Here is a 25,230-nt window from a genome sequence, read left to right on the forward strand (position 1 = left end):
GACATTCATTCTTACCCGGCAGTTGTTTCTCTGTGACTTTCTGATCAAGTTGATTGGGATATTTTATCTTCAGTGCTTGAAAATAAAAAGATTAACTGACATTAATTGAGCCCTGCTGGAGGAAGGGCTCCTAAATATCATACATATATTAACAGCACTGACCGAAGAATGCAGCTCAAATCCCACTAAAGGAACAGGACTTACTGATATTTAAAATTCCTTCTGTTACTACTTCACTGAATTACAGCAACAAAAATAGCTGGACCAACATTCTGCTGCTTTCCCTTTTCTCTTAAGTACTTCTTTCTTGACAGTTACCTAGGTTTTTAAGTTCATGAATTTCCAAATCACTATTAAGATACTTCCCACACTTAAAACACTGTTAAAAAAGTTTAAAGCATGGGGATTGCTAACATGTTCAACATTAGAATTTAGGTATGTTTGAGATCATTTCTTTAAAAAGTAAAGTGCATGTCTAGGTATTTACTTAAGAGAAACAAACAATCCTTATTAGGTCATCATCAGGGCTTCCCTGGTGACTCAGCTGGTAAAGAATCCACCGGCAATGCAGGAGACCTGGGTTCCATCCCTGGGCTGGGAAGATCCCCTGGAGAAGGGAACGGCTCCCCACTCCAGTATTCTGGCCTGGAGAATTCCTTGGACTGAATCCATGGGGTCACAAAGAGTCAGACATAACTGAGCGACTTTCACTCATCACCATCAGTTTTAGCATCTAAGGACTCGAATATAAATAAGCGGTCTTTGAATGTGGGGTTCTTACTTAGTAGCTGGTTTTTGAGCAAAAATGGTTGTTGTGTTTTCAGTTCCCCGTCTTCAGGTGCACCATATTCTGTTTAAGAAGAAATAAAAAAAGAAAAAGAAGGATGATAAACCAAAAAGGCCACTCTGGGAGGGTGGGAAGAAATGTATAGGTAAGTGTCAGCCTAGCCTTTTCTTTTCCCAGGATGAACCCAGCTGCGGCTGGGATGCGAACCTGGGCTCTGCTTCCGTTTATCTGGTTACTTGGTTAGTGCATTTTTTGGAGGGAAGGACAGACGGCAACCACTTCCAAGCCTGGAACCGTCCTGTCATCTGTGAATCACATCACTGATCCAGGGAGACACCATCCCGATAGACTGGTGACATAAGGCTGTGCCTGCAGATACTTAGATGCAAAATTTCACCTTTGGTCACAGTTCCTTTCCTTCTGGGTCCTGAGAAAAACTCCAGTCATGGACACTGTCACCAGGTTTCAGCCAGCATGCGCAGTGCTGGCTTGGGTGCTCAGAACCACCACTGGAAGCCAGGTACACTGCCAAGAAGAGCAGCCTCTACGCAAGGCAGGAGGAGGAGGAGGAGGGACTGCCGTCCACCTCTGGCCAGACCACGGCAGGAGACAAAAGGCCTATAAACACCCTGTGAGCGTCTGCCGTGTCTTCTGTGTTATTAGTCGGGAGACCTGAGCCATACCTGCAGGGCAGCTTTAGATCCTTCACCTCTCTGCCCCCGACTGATTTAGAATTCACCTCAAGTGGCCAGGAAATCGGGCCAGCTAATGGAGTAATTTGAAAGCAATTCCCACAGGCAGCTTTTCTTCCTCAAAGATGTTTCAGCCTGAAGCGTTTATGCAGTGAGCTCATATTAGGAAAGATGTAAAAGAGAAAATTGCATAAAAGTGAAATTTGGAATAAAAATGAAGTCAAAACAAAATGGTAAGTCCATCAGGGACAAGGAGTGCTGGAGTCAGCGCCAGTGTCCAGGGAGCCAGGCTGGAGCAGGTCAGGAAGCGCCGCGCACACCAGGGGCCAGGGCGGGCGTGCGCTCAGGAAGACCACGTGCGACTCTCAGGAACATTCAAGCTACCCGCAGAGCTTCAGAGAATGCCAGTGCCTAGGCTCCACAGTAAATGCTCTTCATTAAAAACACTCCCCAGGGTACAGCCAGGCTTGGGATGACCTGGAGTCCTTCCTGCCCTTCCTAAAAGGAGGAAGTGGTGCCCACCTCCTGAAACTGAAAGCTGGATGAGTACGTGGAGAGACGAGCTTCTGGTGAAGAGCTGCTCTCCCCTCCCCCTGCTGAGGTGCTGCAGATGTAAGTCTCTAAAGACAACTGTCTAGTTAATTATCTGTTCCCCGCGAGCTGCAGGAGCCCCTCTTGTCCATTTAGATGCCCAGCGGAGAATAGCAACAACACGGAGGACCTCCTCTAACACCCACGGGAAGCCCTGTCCCACTGGGGACTTCCCCAGCCCCAGGCCGGGGCCCTGGCACCCAGTACGTACTGAGGCAGAGTGCCTGGTATCTAGGATGGGCTTCGAGAAATTCCTTGTTTGGCCTGTTCTTCTCTGGATCCTGATGTCCGCCGGCCTTTTTCCATTCATTTCCAAATGCTTTTCGGTAATCAAGCTCAGCCCCACGCCTCTCCTCTGGTTCAATCTACAAGGATGTGAGAAAAAAGCAAATCTATCAAAGCAGTTTTCTCTGTGCCTGGCACCCTGTCCTCCACTGCCTACCCAGAGAGAATCATCAAACTGAGGCAACGAGACAAATTTCTACCTTTCCTTTTTAACATTCACAGATCCACGAGTGTATTCAAAAAGAACAATGGATTTCAGTTTTATCCTCTTCTTCATGAATGAATCTGCCCATGAACCAGTCTCTGGACGGTGCCTGCCTGAGGCCCAAGGCCACGGCATGAGGTGGCTGGGCTGGAGTAGCTGACTTCTGAGAGAGCACCTAGTGTTCTGCCCCCCAGCGCTGCTCAAGTGACAATAAATTGGACCGGGGCAGCTGAACAGTGGTTTCCCCTGCAGGCATCCAAGCGTAACCCCACCTGCTAGGCCGGAAAGAACTGCCACGACTCAAGTGCACACGGCTAGTACCATTTGAAGGAAACGATATCTGACTGCCTTTACGATCCTCAGCTCCAACGTCTCTTTGCACTGGACCGTGTCGTTTCCAGTTTAAGAAGCACCTCCCCAGGACACTGGCCCTCACCGCACACTTGTTCAGGGTCCTCAGCTGACCGATCCTGGCGATGATGAACTGCCGTGTGGTCTGGGCATCTTTGCTGCCTTCAGTCAGGGGGTTTCTCGTGCACGACAGCGCGTGCAGACTCTGCAGCTTATCCAGCTCGTTCATAAAGGACCACTGAAATCCAAAACACGTGAAGGCAAACATGTTTCAGGCTAACTTCTCAACAGATTATTTGAACCAGTAGCAGAAAAGCAAGCCCCCAGTTCCATCGGAGCCAAGGAATTTCATCACACAGCGAGCACCCACCAGGAAGACCACGTACTTCACAACTGTGCCATGGAAACTGGCATATGAGCTGCTTAAGTGAGAAGCTAATTCTTAATGTTTTGGGGTTTATGTGAGGAGCTTTACTCTGAGGAAGTGTTTCTCTTTCAACTTAAACTACTCCTTAAGAGCAGGAGCCTGCAAACAGCATCCTGAGAGTAGAAATAAGTAAAGATGTAGTGCACATGTTCTAAAGACACTCTTACCTGTGCTATCTGATTGTCATTTAGTACAAGGTACTGCAAGGAAGGAAACATGGAGGTTTTGCACCCTAGAAGAAAGAGAAGTAAATTACACTGCAGAAGGGAGAGAAAGCGGAAATGTGGGGAAGCTGGGGGAGGGGTGACTGAATAATCCTAGGTACCAATTCCAGCGTCCGGAAAATGTATAGAAGAAATTCCAATGTCAGAGAGGATTAGTTGTTCTAATCTGAAATGTAAAAGCATTCAATTTGATTACACAGAACAAACATAAAATGCTGAACAATATAAAATGCCGTGCTATCCGAGCCGACTAGATCTGCACATTTCTTCCCACACCCTAGGTTTTCATCCTGTGTGAACTGCTTAGGAACCATAAAGTCCCATGGAGGGCACACGAAGCAGACCTGCCGTGCTACATTCAGATGGATTCTGAGGCATCAGAACAACGCCTGGGGCCTCCTGCTGTGCTGGGGCTAACTGGGTCTCAGAGAGGAAAGGGACATGGACTTCCCCAAGCGTACTGGATGAAAACTTCTGATACTAGTATCAGGGCCAAAATATTCATCCTTCAAGTATCTGTTACAGTACAGGCATAGACTACATTGTACGTGGTTCACGAGTCAATTCTTGAATTCAAATAAAACTTTCCCAAAGGGAATTAACTGAATTTGGGATTTCCATCATCACTATCATATTTCCACTGAGAAAGTATATACAGCATAGGATTCATTCACTGAAAATCTACTAAATTCTATTGTAATAGGCATTTTAGGAGCAGGTTACCTGGGCAGATACGCTATGAGAAATAGCTGGTTTTCATCAATTAATTGATTAGAGGAAAGGTCTAACAACTTCACTGTCTGTAGAACATCAGTTGGCCTGTATGAAAGATAAAAATTTTTTCACACAGATTTGTTTTCAAAGATACAGCCTTAAAATACCTGCCTCTGGTGTTAAGGAGAGATCAGGGGTGCGGGGGTGGGGTGGGAGGCAAGTGTATGATATGACTATAAAAGGCACCATGAAGGATCCTGGCGGTGACGGGAATGTTCTTATCTTGACCGGGCCAGTGTCCTAGCTGTGATACTGACCGGAGCTCTGCAAGATGTTACCAGTGGGGGAAACGGGGGAATGGCTACAGGTGATCTCTGGCTGCTATTTCTTATAAATGTATATGAATCCAAAATTGAAAGTTTTTTATGAAACTGTGTTTGCCTATATAATAAATAAATAGAATCATTCTGAACAGTAATTTCATTTGACTCCTTGGAGAATTTGCTATAAACTTGTCCATGTTTATTTTACACACTAATGATATCAACAAAAGAGGAGGATTATGCAACAACCTATTTAACTGACGTAAGAGAACAAGCTTTTTTTACATACAGGGTCATCCCTAGGTATCCCTGGGGAATTAGTTTCAGGACCCCTAGGGATACCACAACCTGAAGATGCTAAGTCCCTTATATAAGATGACACAGTCTTTGCATATAACCGACATATATCGTCCCTATATTGTAAATCACCTGTAGAGTACTTAAAACACCTAATACAATGAAAACAGTTCCAATTCATGGCAAACTCAAGTTTGGCTTTTAAGGAACTTCCTGGAATTTTTTTTTCCTGAGTATTTTCGATCCGTGGTTGGTTGGATCTGTGGACGCAAAACTGGGGGTGTGGAGAGTTGTACATTGGTCCACTGAACTTGAACAGATAATGCTAATATAAAGTCCATTATTTAATCCTTACAGGTCATCCTGCAGAACTTCCACTTAGAAATTACATATGTTTATGTAAAACTAACACAATTCAAAGCTTAAAAGTATTTAACTTAAAACTTTTACTCTGATGGGGTTTCCCCAGTTAGAACCTCTTAGTGAAGTTTGAGTTGACATTCTAATTTGGGGGGGCAATGAATAGTATAAGTGTTTTTCTTATTTGAAAATTCTTCTAAAAATTAGTTAGGTATAATTAGCATTTATTTATTCAGAATGACTAAGTGATATATAGCTACTTCTCAGAGAACGTGATTACATCTCTTTACCCTTGATGTTTGGAAAAACTAGTATTTCAATAAACACAAATGTTTTGAACCAAAAAAAAAATAAAAAGAATGACTACATGGTGACAGATGCATTGATGTAAACCCTGGTTACCTTTCCGAAATGACGATATTGTTAGACTCAAGGTAGAGTTTCTCCAGGACAGGCCAGCCAGAGGCACAGCAGAGCACCTGGGGGGAAACTCGAGTCAGGGTGAAGAGGCCTCAGTCATTCCCCCCTGTGTTTATTACTAGAACTTCCACGTGAATTCAGTTTGGCTCCTGTTTTAGAAATAAATGCCTTTGGACATTTTGTTAAAGATTCTGTCTCAGGCCAGGAGTGCTGGTGGACAGCTGATAAAACTATGGTGTTAAGGGACCGAGCTTCAGTAACATGGGAGCACACACTTCAGGCAGCCGGAACCCATCAGGGTAGGCACCCACCCATCATCCAGGCAGATCCTGACCTGTACAAAGCAGAACCGGAGATGGTGACAGCACATTCTCATTATTGGACGCAGTTCACTTAACCAAAGAAGGAAACTGACGTTGAACACCTTTCCTCACTTCTCGATGCCAATCTGGGTTTACAGAGAATGTGCTAATAGGACAAACTTTCTCCGTAACTATTTTTACATTTTCTCACTGGATGCTGACTGCCACTTCCACTGTGCCCTTCCTTCCTGTTCTGCATGGAGAAGCTCTTGAGGAAGAGGTCAGGTGGTGGAGACACGGACGGCCCAAGGGCAAGGCCGCTTGTCTCTCCAGAGGTCCCCTGGTGGGACTTCACAGATGTACACCTTGGCTGGGGTGCACTTATCCACACTTGGTTGGAAATTGGAGTGTTCTGGGTGTGTGGAGTCAGTCAGCCTCTGACTGAGCCAAGCAGTACCAGATCTAGATTCCAGAGGCTGCCCTGCCCAGGACTCACAAGTCCGCTTTCAAACCCAGCCGTGTCCCTGAGCAGTGGCTTCTAGGAGCTGAACCCCAAACAAGAAAAGGGTATGAGAACCTTTCTGCGGCTCAGCCTCAGCCCTGAGAACACTCAGGGGTGTGTTCTCGCCCTGAGTGGGGAACACGTGGGGAAATGCGGGCAGCTGAAAGGCTTTTCCAAGCTTGGCATGCACTTGGTGCAGACTGCTCAGGGGACACCAGAACTAATCAGAAGAGCCAAGAAAGAGAAAGCAGGTTCAGAGAGAGAAAATTCCACTAACTACGAGGACTCTGTAACCCCTTTCTCTTAGGCTGTTTAAAAGAACCTTATTATCTGGATAACAGGATGATTAAAATGAAGCCACCACTGGGCTTCACTCCCTCATTTAACCAAGAATTTAAAACTACTTATAACTGGGTAAAAAGCAGAGAGTCAGACACAGCTGAGCAACTGAACAACAAAACCAAAGATACATAATTACCTCTGCCCATGTTATTCCTGTCCGGTTAAGGACTAAAACCTTCAGCGTAGAAAATGTTCCAGCTGGAGATGGTGAGCTCGAGGGAAATGTAAGTTTATTTTCACTGTGTAGAAAAAAAGACACAATGAGCTTATTGTGACAGCGGAGGCCCAACTGAGAAGGTCACTGAAGGCAACAGTTTGGGATTTAACATGAAGGGTCTGGTTTGTTTCAACCTTAAAATGCAATTGTATTAAAAACAAAATGCATCAAGACTACCTGATTTTTAATAGTTACAATACACAATTCACTGGTATCTGACATGAAAAGGTGCGTTCATAGGGTTAGTCTGCTGGGTGAGGCTGCAGATTATCTGAAACACAAGGCTCAGGCATCAATCTGTGAGGTCAGCTGCTGTTCTGGATGCTGTAAAATTCAGTCCTGCTCTCAAGAGTCTTACAGATGTGGATTGTGGGCTAGAATTTTGCTTCTGAACAGAGCCTGCTGTCAGTATGGATGAAATAAATTGCCGCCCTTTAAGTTCCCTCTCAAGATCCTAACCTCAAAAGTTACCTGACATCTTTTCCAGAAGGTACCCAGTATCTTGTCATTTTGAAGGAAAATACCACTAAATAAATCACATTAACCCTTATTTCTAGAGGAGGTGATACCATGGGTCAAAAATATACTCTCTGCTCTGTTTGGAAGAATAATTAATTTAGGCCTGTCTATCTGCTCTGCTGAACCTGCCTGAGTCAGGAACAACTCACCTGTATGTGTGGGGCTGGCTCAGACGTGAAAGGAGTAGCCTGGCTGAGGCTCAGTTAGCTCCTGAGCTTAAAACTCAGATACTCAAAATATACTTACTTAAATATACTTTAAATACTTAAATGCTTAAAAATCAGATACTCAAGAAGACTTAGCAAACATTATTTTACTAATGTTTGCTCGGAGAAAAGCCCTTATCAGAAGTGAATTATACAGTACCCCCACTGAAATAACTCATTCCTAAAGCAATTGAAGGCTAGAGGGTTCAGAATGAACAAGCACTTTTAATCACATCGCTTTCTCCCCAGTTTAATACCAAGGTACCCAGATGGCCCATCTTCTATGGTCAGGCTTGTAAAAAACCATGAAGACCTTCCAGTTTGCCATGGTAACCTAATGTTCTGTCTAATCAAAAGTAAAACACATTCCCTATTAATGAATCACCTCATGCGACCATTTAGAAAGCTAGAGTCAAAGAATATTAAAGAATACGTTAAACTTAGATAAATTCAACTCGGCTATCCTCCCCATCTCACTCCCACAGAGATGCTGTGAGGGAGCAGGAGAGATTAGGACTTTATATCATGTGCAGTTAGGCAACCACCAGTTCATACCTGAGATTAAGGACTTCCAGGTGCTTGAGCTGATTGGCAATATCTGTAACTTCTTCCCATGATGACAACAGGTTTTTTGACAAATCGATGCTTCTAATATCTAAATGCACATGTTAAGAAACAGTAATATGGAAAGATGCATAAAAGACAGGACAGTTGTTACCTCGGTTCTGGAACATGGGATTTTTACCTTTTCACTTTATTCTTCCTAGTCTGCTTGAAATTTTTTTCATGAGCACATATTACTTTTACCCCCTTTTAGTCATCCAGGTGTTCATCTAGAAACTAAAAGGTTCACTGTCACATACTGCACACTTGAGGCAGACGCAATCAAGTGAGTGGGAACCAAATGTCATTAACACTAAACCATTCCAGCGTTACTCCCCCATCAAAAAAAACGAAAAAGGAAAAGACCAGGAAAAAACCCAACAGTGATGGTAACTGATTTGTCCAGCACCCAAGGTGCACCCACATATATTGCCTTTGGTACTGTGGAGCCCCTGTAGCCTTACATCAAGCACACAAGTCTCCTCCCAGGGGGTACTGCTGAACTCTGCACCCCAGGAACCCCCAAATAAGGAGAGGTGCCTCCAGGGGGTCAATAGCAGTTACTTTGGAGACATGTTCAAAAGGGCTAAGAATGACCTGGAATTCTGAGGGTCTCCTGTAGACTGGATGGAGTCGATGTGATACCCACCATCCCTGGTACAGGAGTCCAGAGTGGGTAACCCAGCACAGAGAAAGGCCCCGGATGCCACAGGGGATGGCGGAAGCGCGTGCCATCACGAGGCAGAGGAAAGCCTGAAGGACCGGACCAGCTCAAGGACGACTGTACACACGACCCCAGTATGTATGGAGACTTCCTCTATCCTGCAAATAACGACTGGACACCAAGTGTCTAGCAGTGAACACGCCCATCAGGAAGCACGTGCATCTCTGGTGTGCCAGTCACAGACATGCCTCGGAGTAACAGAGCTGGGCCTGCAGCAGAGGAGGTGTGGGGGGATTTATACACAGTGCTCACGAAGGCCACCTTCCCGAGAAGCTGACCTGTGAGCAGGGCCGAAGGAAGTGAGGGAATGCCAGCCTGGAGGAGAGCATCAGGGCAGAGGGGACGACAGGAGCAAACGCCCTGAGTTGGAATGGGTTTGGCCTATGGCGGGGGACAGCAAGCTTGTGTCTGCCGGGGCAGGCAGGGTGGAGGCACGGGACGGCAGGCCCCAGAGGCCAGGTCAGATCAGAAGGGCTAAGTCTCTGCTCGTCTCTGCCCACAAGGGGAGCTGCTGACGTGGGCTGACCCGGGCCATTCTGCTGCCCTGCTGAGGCACACACTGCAAGGAAATGAAGACAGAGCAGAAAGGGGAGGCAGGAGGTTCCCGAGCCAGAGGGGCAGCAGAGGGAAGGAGCGGACGGGCCTTGTCAATGGATTCAGACGAGATTTGAGAAAAGGACGAGTTAAATTAACCCTGAGGGTTTTGGCTGGTGTCACTGCAACTGCCCTTTATGGAGAAAGACTAGAGAGGAGCAGGTTTGAGGGGACACACTCAGCGTGAGATGACCGCAGACACCCCAGCAGAGGCAGCACACGGCAGGCAGACAGGACGGGGACAGAGGCGGAGCGCAGGAGCCTGGCGTCTACAGGCGGGACGCGTCTCATCAGGAGGGGCCAAGGGTCAGAGGTCTGAGCCTGGGGCGTGCTGACCTCTGGCACCTCAGTCTGCCAGAGAGACTGAGGGGGGCAGCGACGGAGGGAAAGAACCAGAATCAAAGACCAGCCGCCCACGCCCCAGGTGGGCCACGAGGTGCAGCGAGCACTTTGCTTTTTCACTGAAGAAAAACCCGCGCAGTCAGTGACCGTGCTGCCCGGCGCGGACCACGGGTGTGAGTTAGATGCCAATCAGCCTCAGCCCCAAGCCATTTTCTTACAGCCCCCAATGCAACACGGCATCATTGCCCATAAAGCATGGTGACTGTCTCTCTTAATACAGATAGTGGTGTCCATCGACAGGGCTGGTTGGTGAGGAAAGACTTGCCAATGAGGAAGCTCCACGAGGAGGCAGGAAGAGGGGAAGGCAGGTGGAGAGAAGGCCCAGAAGGGGATGAACCCAGCGGGGCTGGCAAATCAGAGCCTGTGTCCTGCTCCAGCTGCTGTGGGCGTACTGAGGCCAGAGAGCTAAGGACGGTGTTCACGGTTTTAAACGGTCACCTCTGAGGTGGTCATGGAGGCATCCACACAATATCCCAGTTTGCTGGTTGGCCACAGGCCTAAGGTATTTATACCCTGGCTCTTTAGGGGACAGCCTGGCAGCTCCTGACCTAAGGAGATGTGAAAGAACAGAGTGCAGGAGGGCTCGGGAATAACCCTCAGAAAACCGGGGCAGGATTCTCACACCCTGACGATGAGACGCGGAGCGGTGCTTGTGCATGCGCCAGGGCTTGCCGCCAGCAGGGCGGAGGAAGCAGCAGGGAAAGCTGGGCCGCTACCCCTGGGAGAGCAGGGCCACCGAAGGTGTCCATCCATGTGGAAGGGGAAGGGCTACCGTGTGGGCCAGCTGGACGCCGCCTGGACACAGGGCGCCCCCAGCCCCCCGGCTCCTGCCCCGCCACTGGCCACTGCTCGCTCTGAGGGTCTCACCCCGATACGGGCCCTTCCTCCGGCCCCTGCACTGCAGCCCCTCAAGCTGCCCTGTCCCCACCGCTGCGCCACCCCGGACGCGGACCCGCCTGCAAGGGCTGGGCTGGGCCCTCTGTGCCTGGGGGTCAAACCCCACTGCCCTCCATTCTCAGCAGTCCTGCTAACTCCGGGCCAGCAGGCTGGTTGGAAAGGGTCACGTCCAGTCATTCTCCACTGGCTTGTGCTTCCCACTGTGAAGCTAGAGCCACACGTATTTCTACTAGCCTGTACAGGGCACAAGGACCTCCTGTATTCTGACTTCAGCCTGATGTGGTGGCCCCACACCTATACATGTGTGTGCGCGCGCACACACAGTCCTGGGAGCTCTGTCACGCTCGCTCCTGTGGGCAGAGGGTCCTCCCCAAGTTCAGAGACACCTCTTCCCAGCCAAGCTCTCCAACCTGACGTGCTCCCACCACCGTCAGTCCCAGCTCAGCGAAGGACCTGAGAGAAGGATCAGTCTAGAAACGATGACTGGATTAAATACACCAGGCAATCCTTCAACTTCGGGCAAGAATTCAATCAGCAAGCGCAAGGCATTCATCACTGGGTCTGCAAATATAGGCCGTGACTTGATTATCTCAGCAAACCTCACTGCCTCGTGTCCTGGGGGACGTTCTTGCCCAGGAGGAAGCGGCATAAACAAGCGAGATGCTGACTGCCCGGCACACTGCCGACAGCTCCAGTCAGCTGGTCTGCACACGGACACCCCTCTGCTGGCGAGGGCTGCTCTGTGCTGAAAGTGAGCCTCGGACCACCCAATTCCCAGTCTCCCGAAACCGTTAGGAGGAGGCCAGGCAGATGATGGAATGCGCCACGCACTTCTGTGGCACTTTGCCCCTTACCTAGCTCCGTTCCACACCCACCTCAATGCCCTGACTCTGCTGCCTACCTGCAGGGGGAACGACCACATCTGGGGCAAAGGTGGAGTGGGGGCGCTACTCACGGGCAGAAACGACCAGTGGTCGCAAGTCCCGGCAGACCCCCAGGGCCACGGGGCTGCACCTCTGAAACACTGGCTTGGGGAGCTATGCTTCAATTCTATCACCAGGTAGGTAGCGTCAGGGTGTTTAGAAATATTTTGCTAAAAGAAAGCTCTTCATCAGCCATCTCCTCAGTCGAGAAACCTATGAGCTGCTGTCTTTTGCATAAACTATTATGCAGAGATGAAGCAGACTTAAGGAATTGGGAGAAGACCCTTTAAAGTTAGAGAAAGTCAGTTTGACTTGCCCCTTTTTGTTTTTAACGCATTTACTTGGGGTTTGTTAGTACTGTAGCAGATCCAAGAAGCACCTGAACTATGCTCTACCAGACTACAAAATGGAGAAAGTTTATTATGATTTTTCTTTTAGACTGACCTCCTCTATTTTCAGGTGTGGGTGTAAGAGAAACACAGGGCAAAAAACAAAGAGCACACTTATAAGAGATAGATGACAAATTTGGAAAAGCTTGTTTCTGAGGTATGATTTCAAACCGCATTGCTGCATGAGCAGGAACCTTAATAAAGGAAAGAATTTACTTCCCTCCCTCTCAGGAAGGCCGTCGGGGCTGGTGCAGGGGCCCCGGGTACCAGCCAAGGCACCAGTCCCTCCCCAAGCCTTCCCTCCCAGTTACCCTGGGCGGCATCCATCCCACAGCCTGGCTGCCGAGCCCTGGGCCCTCTGTCTGTGCTCAGAGGCGGCAGGCAGGGTGGCGGGCAATGGAGAGAGGCTGGTCCAGCCACGTCTGACCCCCATGAAGAAGCGCCGTCCAGAAACTCCCATTTTACCTCTCCCCGGTCCGGGTGAGTCACACTTGAAAGCAAATGGTCTAGGAAGGTAATAATTTACCCGAGCGGTGACAACCTCAGGTGAAACCAAGTCCCCGTTAGGAGAACGGACACTGCATAGGGAACCAGGGTGTCTGGCGCAAGTGTCCAATCCAGCCCGACCCCAGTGACGAGTCCTCGTTGGAAAGGATACTAGGACAAGCTTTGGCAATTCCTCCTTTGTCACCAGCACCATTTACTGCGCAGTTCCTCAAAGAAACGTCTTGCAACTTGCTCAGCTGACTGTATGAAAAACACATAGTTCACATGCAGACATAAACATGTACGCTATCCATCGGCCCTTTAAAAAATTAAAAAGCGTTTTAGACACATAAAAAGGCACCAAAAATAACAGTATCCACCACCCAACTTAAAAAATAAAGCCTTACTGAAAAAAAAGAAAGCCTTGCAAACATCATACCCAACACCGAGATCCTCTCGAGTCCCTTTCCGTTGCTCTCTTCTCTCGTCCTCCACTCCCAGCCAGGGCACCGGGGTCAGTGGTGACTTAACCGTAAGCATTTCTTAATAGTTTTACTATTTTTCTATCGTTTACTATTTTATCCTTCTAACAGTTTTACGATATTTCCATGTCCCTAAACAGTTACTGCAGTTTTGAATATTATCAAATTTGGCACAAACAGTAGTGTACGGTGTTTAACTTTCTCCTCCTGTGACCAACTTTCTCCCTCAACACCACCTTGCTCAGCACTGAGATGGGACTCCATGGACACATGCTCTAGAATACACATGTTCACACCTGTAATCTGTCAGCACAGAGAGACACCACAGCTGATTTATTTGCTCCTCTGGTGACAAACAGATTATTCCCAACAGTGCTAAAGGACACACTACTGTATACTTTTTGCACTCATGTGGCAAAATCTCTCTAGGGATCTAGCCTAGAGAGCATGTGTGTGTATCTTTAGCCTTTTTAGATACTCTCAGAAGACACTTTAAGTGTAGAGAATCTGTGTTCTATTCATTCAAACAGCCCACGTGTTACAGCACTGGAGGGTGTTTAGAACACAGGATCTGGAGCCAGACTGCCTGCGTTCAGTCCTGATTCCACCCTTCCTCTGGCCTTGGGTGTGTTAACATCTCTACACGTCAGATGCCACATCCACACGCCCATGATCATGATGGCATTATTCACAATGGTCACATGTAAGCAAACCGAGTGCCCACTGACCAAGGAATAAAGTGCGGTCAATCCATACAATGGAGTATTATTCAGTCTTAAAAAAGAAGGAACAAGACTTGTGAACCTGGAAGACATTATGCTATATGAAAGAGGCCAGGCACAAAAGGACAAATACCATATGCCTGCATTTATATGAGGTACCTGGGTGAGAGTCAGCTTCACAGACACAGAAGTAGAATGGGGGCTGCCATGGGCTGGGGGAGGGAGAGATGCAGAGCTGCACTGTTTAAGGGCTGCAAGGTTTCAGTCTGGGAAGAAGAGAAGGTTCTAAAGATGGACAGCGCTGTTGGTTACACAACAGTGGGAATGTACCTAACCCTACCGAACTCTTACACTTAAAGTTAAGATGGGATTTCCCTGTTGGTCCAGTGGTTAAGAATCTGCCACGCAATTCAGGGGATGCAGGCTCAATCCCTGGTCCAGGAACTAAGATCCCACATGCCTCAGAGCAACTAAGCTTATGTACCACAACTGAGTCTGTATACAGCAACAAAAAGATCCCACATGCTGCAACTAAGACTCGATGCAGCCAAATTAAAAAAAAAAAAAAAAAAAAAGGTTAAGATGGTAAATTTTACATTATGTATATTTTACAACTTTTATATGCTATAATTTAGAGGGTTGGTATTTGTGAAACCCTCAGAATACAGTGTGACATACAGTAAGTCATTTTACAAGCACTTATAAAAGTAAACACAAAACTGACAACCTCTGGGGGAATACTAAGACCAACCTGCAAGGCATGAGCTTTTACAGTCACAGAAACTTGAGGGAAAGGCAGCAGCCAAGTCCTAGGGCATAGGCTGCCAAACTTTCTCAGTTCACGGGGCCCTCAGCACTTCAGTAATTTTCCAAAGTGCCCCGAGGCCAAAAGAAAGTACCATTTAGTAAGCAATTAGGGCCAAACAACTTTATAATTATTTATGTCCTGTCAAACTAGTGCCAGCTGGGCACTATACAATTTCTCAAACCCTGGAGTCTGAAAGGACCCCACCCTTCCTTTTCCTGTTCCATGATGATTCTCAGGAGATACAATACTGCTTTTCTTTCAGCACAAGAGTGACCAAAAACCCAGCTTTACAGGTATGTGACACCATGGAAAGAAGAGTAGGAATATCATGAAACTACCTGCAACTAGCAGTTCACGCCATGTCCGGCAGATGTCACTGTTTCCCTCTAAAATAAAAACGATCCTGCTGGACCCCAGTGAGTTCCACGTGGTGCCTGGAAGCTTAGGGACCCAGGTCTCAATTCAGACCTCAGTCAGAGCCACCGTCATCTCCAAAGAGAAACCATACACAGTGGTTTCCATTTGGTTTTGCTTCCCTCATTATAAGTCTTTTCTCAGTGCTGCAAACTCAAAGCTGGTCAGCTGTAATTATTAAGGAGATAATACAACGGCTTAAAGTTGAGGTTGAGTCGAGTGGTTAAGACTCCACACTCCCAATGCAGGGCGCACGGGTTGATCCCACATAAGATCCCATGCACGGCACAGCATGGTCAAATTAAAAAAAAAAAAAGAAAGAAAGAAAGCATCACTCCAACAGTGATGCCTACCACTTGTTATTCCCAAGAGTTCTAACAGCTTAGGTATTACTTTGGAAATAAGGAAACTGAAGCTTAGAAACCAAAGCTCTAACTGGTGTCAGGACTAGAAAGAAAGTGGCTGAGCTGACATCTGAAGCCAGCCTGACTGATTTCAACACTGGGTCCTTTCCAGAAAGACACTAGCTAATTAGTGAACCTGTTGATATGCAAGCAGTAGTCATTCACTAAAAAACTGAGTTATGCAGCTGTTCATAAACCAGGAGAGAAAAATCTGTTGGCAATTTGTTAACACTCACAGTGCCCACGATGTTCTCTGAAAGAGATCAACCAACAGGAGGAAAAAGTACCTCCTCTAGTGTAAAAAAAAAAAAAAATTAATATTTGTATTTTAAATGGAAAAAATTAAGCAAAGAACTTTAACCCTATGAAGGATACAGTTCTGTAAGTGTTAGTCACTCAGTTGTGTCCAACTCTTTAGGACTCCATGGATGGCAGCCCGCCAGGCTCCTCTGTCCATGGGATTTTCGGGACAAGAATGCTAAAGAGTAGCCATTCCCTTCTCCAAGGGATCTCCATGACCCAAGGATCAAACTCGGGTCTCCTGCACTGCAGGCAGATTCCTCACCATCTGAGCCACCAGGGAAGCCCCACAGTTCCATAAATCAACAGCAAAAATCATCCACATTAGTTGCCTCTCAGTGGTTCATCAGTCACGACTCTCTCCTTCAATGTTTATTTTCTAAATCCTCAACAATGACTGTATATTGTTTCGAATTAACAGTCAAGTTACTGCTTTTTCAAAAATCTTGATTTCTTTTGTGTGTGTGTGTTCTTTTTAAATGCTAAAAAGCAGAGGTATCGAGAAATGAATTTACTAGGAGTTCCTTCATGGTTTAGTGGTGAGGACTCCGGGCTCTCACAGTCATGGCCTAGATTCAATCCCTGCTCAGGGAACTGAGATTCTGCAAGCCACATGTTGTAGCCAAAATCTAAAAAAAAATTTTTTTTTAAATTTTAAAAAAGGAAATGTATTTACTCTTCAACCTTGTGCCCATGTGCAGCTAAATTCTGTATCATGTTAAATCATAATAATAACAAGAACAATAAAAAGATGGCAAAGAATTTAATTTTGAACAGAATCGCAGTTTAACTCTTTCAGAGACCGAAGGTGTCAATAGCAGCAAATCTACTCTCCAGCATATTAAAAAGCAGAGACATTACTTTGTCAACAAAGGTCTGCCTAGTCAAGGCTATGGTTTTTCCAGTGGTCATGTATGGATGTGAGAGTTGGACTATAAAGAAAGCTGAGTGCAGAAGAATTGATGCTTTTGAACTGTGATGTTGGAGAAGACTCTTGAGATTCCCTTGGACTGCAAGGAGATCCAACCACTCCATCCTAAAGGAGACCAGTCCTGAGTGTTCATTGGAAGGACTGATGCTGAAGCTGAAACTCCAATACTTCGGCCACCTGATGCGAAGAGTTGACTCATTGCAAAAGACCCTGATGCTGGGAGGGATTGGGGGCAGGAGGAGAAGGGGACGACAGAGGATGCAGAGGATGAGACGGCTGGATGGCATCACTGACTCGATTGACATGAGTTTGAGTAAACTCTGGGAGTTGGTGATGGATAGGGAGGCCTGGTGTGCTGCGATTCATGGGGTTGCCAAGAGTCAGACACGACTGAGCGACTGAACTGAACTCCAGAGTGGCCACCAGGGGTCACTACGAGGATGCCTCATCCAGGTCAGGGTCGCACACCACACACTGACCATCACTAAAGAAGGGCAACTTGGGAAGTCACACAAAACCACACAGCTGTGCATGGCTTTGTGTGAATATCAGTTTCCACTCTGGTTCACATGGTGCATCAGAATAAGCAATGAGGCTCTCTGCAGGGCACCACTGTGTTCAAAAGACTTTGAAAGTACAGAGAAAGTTCAAACACAGCAGTTTAAAAATGCATTTAGTGCCCCTTAGACACAGTCACTTCAGGGTACATTTTAAAAGCAAGAGCCCGGGAGGAGCCAAGATGGCGGAGGAGTAGGACGGGGAGACCACTTTCTCTCCTACAAATTCATCAAAAGAATAACTGAACGCAGAGCAAACTTCGCAAAACAACTTCGGATCGCTAGCTGAGGTCATCAGGCGCCCAGAAAAGCAGCCCATTGTCTTCGAAAGGAGGTAGGACAAAATATAAAAGATAAAAAGTGAGACAAAAGAGCTAAGGACGGAGATCCATCCCGGGAGCTCTTAGGCGCCATTGCTTGGGGTAGGGTCCGGGCCCAAGTGCCCTGAGGACAATCGGAGGGAACTTCTGTGAGTTCCCAACTTGAACTGTGGGAGACCAAAAGAGAGAGTAAATTAACCGGCCCGAACACACTGCCGGCCGCTCGCAGAACAAAGAGACCGAGAAAGTCCAGAGAAGAGCTCGCAGGCTGCGGACCGGCCCAGCCCCGCCGGAGGCAGGAGGCAGGGGGGAGAGGAAGGTCGCGGCGAGACACAGGGCGCAGGCACCCGACCGGCGCGGGCGGGGACTGGGGCTGGGGACGCGGAGGGCGGAAGGCGCGCGCACCCGACTGGCGCCAGCGGAAACTGAGACTGGGTCCGCGGAAGGGAGTGGGCGCGCCACACCTGGGGAGAGTGCGCCCACCAAGCCCCTGGCTGCCTGGACCGCTCTGACGGGGAAGGCACAGAGAGCAGGCGCAGCTTTACGTTCCGCGCTTTTGTGGAACACCCGAGGGCTGGAACCTCGCGCAGCGCGGGGCGCGCTCCATATAGAGCAGCCGGAAGCCTGAGCAGCGCAGACGGAGAAAGCAGCGTCAGCCCCTCCCGGCAGCGCCAGCCCGCCCCCGCAGGGCCAGCCCCTCCCCGCAGCGTCAGCCCCGCCCGGCAGCCCCAGCCCATCCCCGCGGCGCAAGCCCGTCCCCACAGCGCCAGCCACTCCCGACAGCGCAAGCCCCTCCCTGCCCGCAGAGCGACGGAACTAGCTACCTGAATAAGAGTCCACCTCCGCCCGCCTGTGTCAGGGCGGAAATGAGGCTCTGAAGAGACCGGCAAACAGAAGCCAAATAAACAAAGGGAACCGCTTCAGAAGGGACTGGTGCAACAGATTAAAATCCCTCTAGGAAACACTGACTACACCGGAGGGGCCTGTAGATATCGAGAAGCGTAAGCTGGAACGAGGAGCTATCTGAAACTGAGCCGAACCCACACTGACCGCAACAGCTCCAGAGAAACTCCTAGATATAATTTTACTTTTTTCTCTTTTTTTTTTAAATTTTTTATTTTTTATTTTTTTTTCTTTTTTCTTTTTTTTTCTTTTTTCTTTCTTCTTTTTTATTTTCCTTTAAAATCCCCTATTACTCCCCCATTACTCCTTAACTTTCATTTCCACAGACTTTTACGATTTTTTTAATTAGGGGGAAAAAAAAAATTTTTTTTTTTTTCTTTTTCTTTCTTTTTTTTTCTTTTTTTTCTTTCCTTTTTCTCTTCTATTTTCTATTTTTCTTTTTCTCTTATTTCTTTTAAAGTCCTCTAGTACTCCTCTACTACTCCTTAATTTTCATTTTCAATACACTATAACCTTACAAAAAAAAAAGAAGAGAAGCCCTATTTTTAAACCGAAGATTATTCTCTCCCAATCTTGACTCTCTGTTTTCTACCTCAGAACACCTCTATTTCCTCCTTTCCCCTTCTCTTCCCAACCCAATTCTGTGAATCCTTGTAGGTGACTGGGCTACGGAGAACACTCTGGGAACAGACAGCTGCGTAGATCTGTCTCTCTCCTCTTGAGTCCCCCTTTTTCTCCTCCTGTTCATCTCTATCTCCCTCCTCCCTCTCCTCTTCTTCATGTAACTCTGTGAACCTCTCTGGGTGTCCCTAACGGGGGGAGAATCTTTTAGCCATTAACCTAGAAGTTTTCTTATCAGGGCTGTATAGTTGGAGAGTCCTGAGACTACAGGAAGAAGAAAACTGAAATCCAGAGGCAGGAGACTTAAGCCCAAAACCTGAGAACACCAGAAAACTCCTGACTACATGGAACTTTAAGTAATAAGTGACCGTCCAAAAGCCTCCATACCTACACTGAAACCAACCACCACCCAAGAGCCAATAAGTTTTAGAGCAAGACATACCACGCAAATTCTCCAGCAACACAGGAACATAGCCCTGAACATCAACATACAGGCTGCCCAAGGACACACCTAACACATAGACCCATCTCAAAACTCATTACTGGGCACTCCATTGCTCTCCAAAGAAAAGAAATCAAGTTCCACGCACCAGAACACTGACGCAAGCTCCCCTAACCAGGAAATCTTGACAAGCCAATCGTCTAACCCCACCCACTGGGTTAATCCTCCACAATAAAAAGGAACCACAGACCTCCAGAATACAGAAAGCCCACTCCAGATACAGCAATCTAAACAAGATGAAAAGGCAAAGAAATACCCAACAGGTAAAGGAACATGAAAAATGCCCACCAAGTCAAACAAAAGAGGAGGAGATAGGGAATCTACCTGAAAAAGAATTTAGAATAATGATAATAAAAATGATCCAAAATCTTGAAAACAAAATGGAGTTACAGATAAATAGCCTGGAAACAAAGATTGAAAAGATTCAAGAACTGTTTAATAAAGACCTAGAAGAAATAAAAAAGAGTCAATTAAAAATGAATAATGCAATGAATGAGACCAAAAACACTTTGGAGGGAACCAAGAGTAGAATAACGGAGGCAGAAGATAGGATAAGTGAGGTAGAAGATAAAATGGTGGAAATAAATGAAGCAGAGAGGAAAAAAGAAAAAAGGATCAAAAGAAATAAGGACAATCTCAGGGACCTCTGGGACACTGTGAAACGCCCCAACATTCGAATCATAGGAGTTCCAGAAGAAGAAGACAAAAAGAAAGGCCATGAGAAAATACTCGAGGAGATAATAGCTGAAAACTTCCCTAAAATGGGGAAGGAAATAGCCACCCAAGTCCAAGAAACCCAGAGAGTCCCAAACAGGATAAACCCAAGGCGAAACACCCCAAGACACATATTAATCAAATTAACAAAGATCAAACACAAAGAACAAATATTAAAAGCAGCAAGGGAAAAACAACAAATAACACACAAAGGGATTCCCATAAGGATAACAGCTGATCTATCAATAGAAACCCTCCAGGCCAGAAGGGAATGGCAGGACGTACTGAAAGTAATGAAAGAGAATAACCTACAACCTAGATTACTGTATCCAGCAAGGATCTCACTCAGATATGAAGGAGAAATCAAAAGCTTTACAGATAAGCAAAAGCTGAGAGAATTCAGCACCACCAAACCAGCTCTTCAACAAATGCTAAAGGATCGTCTCTAGACAGGAAATACAGAAAGGTTGTATAAACGTGAACCCAAAACAACAAAGTAAATGGCAACGGGACCACACCTATCAATAATTACCCTAAATGTAAATGGGTTGAATGCCCCAACCAAAAGACAAAGATTGGCTGAATGGATACAAAAACAAGACCCCTATATATGCTGTCTACAAGAGACCCACCTCAAAACAAGAGACACATACAGACTAAAAGTGAAGGGCTGGAAAAAAATATTTCATGCAAACGGAGACCAAAAGAAAGCAGGAGTCGCAATACTCATATCAGATAAAATAGACTTTCAAATAAAGGATGTGAAAAGAGACAAAGAAGGACACTACATAATGATCAAAGGATCAATCAAAGAAGAAGATATAACAATTATATATGCACCCAACATAGGAGCACCGCAATATGTACGGCAAACGCTAACGAGTATGAAAGAGGAAATTAATAGTAACACAATAATAGTGGGAGACTTTAATACCCCACTCACAACTATGGATAGATCAACTAAACAGAAAATTAACAAGGAAACACAAACCTTAAATGACACAATGGACCAGCTAGACCTAATTGATATCTATAGGACATTTCACCCCAAAACAATCAACTTCACCTTCTTCTCAAGTGCACACGGAACATTCTCCAGAATAGATCACATCCTGGGCCATAAATCTGGTCTTGGAAAATTCAAAAAAATTGAAATCATTCCAGTCATCTTTTCTGACCACAGTGCAGTAAGATTAGATCTCAATTACAGGAAAAAAATTGTTAAAACTTCAAACATATGGAGGCTAAATAACACGCTTCTGAATAACCAACAAATCATAGAAGAAATCAAAAAAGAAATCAAAATATGTATAGAAATGAATGAAAATGAAAACACAACAACCCAAAACCTATGGGACACTGTAAAAGCAGTGCTAAGGGGAAGGTTCATAGCATTACAGGCTTACATCAAGAAACAAGAAAAAAACCAAATAAATAACCTAACTCTACACCTAAAGCAATTAGAGAAGGAAGAAATGAAGAACCCCAGAGTTAGCAGAAGGAAAGAAACCTTAAAAATCAGGGCAGAAATAAATGCAAAAGAAACTAAAGAGACCATAGCAAAAATCAACAAAGCTAAAAGCTGGTTTTTTGAAAAAATAAACAAAATTGACAAACCATTAGCAAGACTCATTAAGAAACAAAGAGAGAAAAACCAAATTAACAAAATTAGAAATGAAAATGGAGAGATCACAACAGACAACACTGAAATACAAAGGATCATAAGAGACTACTACCAGCAGCTCTATGCCAATAAAATGGACAACTTGGATGAGATGGACAAATTCTTAGAAAAGTATAACTTTCCAAAACTGAACCAGGAAGAAATAGAAGATCTTAACAGACCCATCACAAGCAAGGAAATCGAAACTGTCATCAAAAATCTTCCAGCAAACAAAAGCCCAGGACCAGATGGCTTCACAGCTGAATTCTACCAAAAATTTAGAGAAGAGCTAACACCTATCTTACTCAAACTCTTCCAGAAAATTGCAGATGAAGGTAAGCTTCCAAACTCATTCTATGAGGCCACCATCACCCTAATTCCAAAACCAGACAAAGATGCCACAAAAAAAGAAAACTACAGGCCAATATCACTGATGAACATAGATGCAAAAATCCTTAACAAAATTCTAGCAAACAGAATCCAACAACATATTAAAAAAATCATACACCACGACCAAGTGGGCTTTATCCCAGGAATGCAAGGATTCTTCAATATCCGCAAATCAATCAATGTAATACACCACATTAACAAATTGAAAGATAAAAACCATATGATTATCTCAATAGATGCAGAGAAAGCCTTTGACAAAATTCAACACTCATTTATGATTAAAACTCTCCAAAAAGCAGGAATAGAAGGAACATACCTCAACATAATAAAAGCTATATATGACAAACCCACAGCAAGCATCACCCTCAATGGTGAAAAATTGAAGGCATTTCCCCTGAAATCAGGAACAAGACAAGGGTGCCCACTCTCACCACTACTATTCAACATAGTGTTGGAAGTTCTGGCCACAGCAATCAGAGCAGAAAAAGAAGTAAAAGGAATCCAGATAGGAAAAGAAGAAGTAAAACTCTCACTGTTTGCAGATGACATGATCCTCTATATAGAAAACCCTAAAGACTCTACCAGAAAATTACTAGAGCTAATCAATGAATATAGTAAAGTTGCAGGATATAAAATTAACACACAGAAATCCCTTGCATTCCTATATACTAACAATGAAAAAACAGAAAGAGAAATTAAGGAAACAATACCATTCACCATTGCAACAAAAAGAATAAAATACTTAGGAGTATATCTACCTAAAGAAACAAAGGACCTATACATAGAAAACTATAAAACACTGATGAAAGAAATCAAAGAGGACACAAACAGATGGAGAAACATACCGTGTTCATGGATTGGAAGAATCAATATTGTCAAAATGGCTATTCTACCCAAAGCAGTCTATAGATTCAATGCAATCCCTATCAAGCTACCAACGGTATTTTTCACAGAACTAGACCAAAGAATTTCACAATTTGTATGGAAATACAAAAAACCTCGAATAGCCAAAATAATCTTGAGAAAGAAGAATGGAACTGGAGGAATCAACCTGCCTGACTTCAGACTCTACTACAAAGCCACAGTCATCAAGACAGTATGGTACTGGCACAAAGACAGAAATATAGATCAATGGAACAGAATAGAAAGCCCAGAGATAAATCCACGAACCTATGGACACCTTATCTTTGACAAAGGAGGCAAGGATATACAATGGAAAAAAGACAACCTCTTTAACAAGTGGTGCTGGGAAAACTGGTCAACCACTTGTAAAAGAATGAAACTAGAACACTTTCTAACACCATACACAAAAATAAACTCAAAATGGATTAAAGATCTAAATGTAAGACCAGAAACTATAAAACTCCTAGAGGAGAACATAGGCAAAACACTCTCCGACATAAATCACAGCAAGATCCTCTATGACCCACCTCCCAGAATATTGGAAATAAAAGCAAAACTAAACAAATGGGACCTAATGAAACTTAAAAGCTTTTGCACTACAAAGGAAACTATAAGCAAGGTGAAAAGACAGCCCTCAGATTGGGAGAAAATAATAGCAAATGAAGCAACAGACAAAGAATTAATCTCAAAAATATACAAGCAACTCCTGCAGCTCAATTCCAGAAAAATAAATGACCCAATCAAAAAATGGGCCAAAGAACTAAACAGACATTTCTCCAAAGAAGACATACAGACGGCTAACAAACACATGAAAAGATGCTCAACATCACTCATTATTAGAGAAATGCAAATCAAAACCACAATGAGGTACCATTACACGCCAGTCAGAATGGCTGCTATCCAAAAGTCTACAAGCAATAAATGCTGGAGAGGGTGTGGAGAAAAGGGAACCCTCTTACACTGTTGGTGGGAATGCAAACTAGTACAGCCGCTATGGAAAACAGTGTGGAGATTTCTTAAAAAACTGGAAATAGAACTGCCATATGACCCAGCAATACCACTTCTGGGCATACACACTGAGGAAACCAGATCTGAAAGAGACACGTGCACCCCAATGTTCATCGCAGCACTGTTTATAATAGCCAGGACATGGAAGCAACCTAGATGCCCATCAGCAGATGAATGGATAAGGAAGCTGTGGTACATATACACCATGGAATATTACTCAGCCATTAAAAAGAATTCATTTGAACCAGTCCTAATGAGATGGATGAAGCTGGAGCCCATTATACAGAGTGAAGTAAGCCAGAAAGATAAAGAACATTACAGCATACTAACACATATATATGGAATTTAGAAAGGTGATAACGATAACCCTATATGCAAAACAGAAAAAGAGACACAGAAATACAGAACAGACTTTTGAACTTTGTGGGAGAATGTGAGGGTGGGATATTTCAAAAGAACAGCATGTATACTATCTATGGTGAAACAGATCACCAGCCCAGGTGGGATGCATGAGACAAGTGCTCCGGCCTGGTGCACTGGGAAGACCCAGAGGAATCGGGTGGAGAGGGAGGTGGGAGGGGGGATTGGGATTGGGAATACATGTAAATCCATGGCTGATTCATATCAATGTATGACAAAACCCACTGGAAAAAAAAATAATAATAAAAAAAAATAAAATAAAAGCAAGAGCCCATGGTATTCTGATCCAGTAGGTCTCGGATGGGACCCAGAATTCGGCATGTTTCAAAAGCAGCCCAGGTGATGAGGGTGTGCAGAGACGGGAACTACTGGATTTTAGAAAGTGC

General features: G+C 45.3%; 1 protein-coding gene across 4 annotated transcripts in view; it reads right to left on the bottom strand.

The window, feature by feature from the left end:
* TBCE (tubulin folding cofactor E) overlaps positions 1-25,230 on the bottom strand; it is a 91,159-nt gene that overhangs the window by 2,790 nt on the left and 63,139 nt on the right. For 3 of the 4 annotated variants that reach the window (XM_043924945.1, XM_043924946.1, XM_043924944.1), the window contains 11 exons: positions 12,955-13,043; positions 8,320-8,419; positions 6,959-7,061; positions 5,659-5,735; positions 4,286-4,381; positions 3,664-3,728; positions 3,506-3,570; positions 2,997-3,149; positions 2,282-2,435; positions 782-850; positions 16-75 (listed from right to left, as the gene is read on the bottom strand). In XM_043924945.1, coding sequence (XP_043780880.1) covers positions 16-75; positions 782-850; positions 2,282-2,435; positions 2,997-3,149; positions 3,506-3,570; positions 3,664-3,728; positions 4,286-4,381; positions 5,659-5,735; positions 6,959-7,061; positions 8,320-8,419; positions 12,955-13,043 — 1,031 coding nt within the window. Of the gene's footprint in view, positions 1-15; positions 76-781; positions 851-2,281; positions 2,436-2,996; positions 3,150-3,505; positions 3,571-3,663; positions 3,729-4,285; positions 4,382-5,658; positions 5,736-6,958; positions 7,062-8,319; positions 8,420-12,954; positions 13,102-25,230 lie in introns of all 4 variants that reach the window. The other variant, XM_043924947.1, reaches the window with a different exon arrangement.

The sequence above is a fragment of the Cervus elaphus genome, chromosome 15 (assembly GCF_910594005.1).
Source record: "Cervus elaphus chromosome 15, mCerEla1.1, whole genome shotgun sequence".
Taxonomy (NCBI): domain Eukaryota; kingdom Metazoa; phylum Chordata; class Mammalia; order Artiodactyla; family Cervidae; genus Cervus; species Cervus elaphus.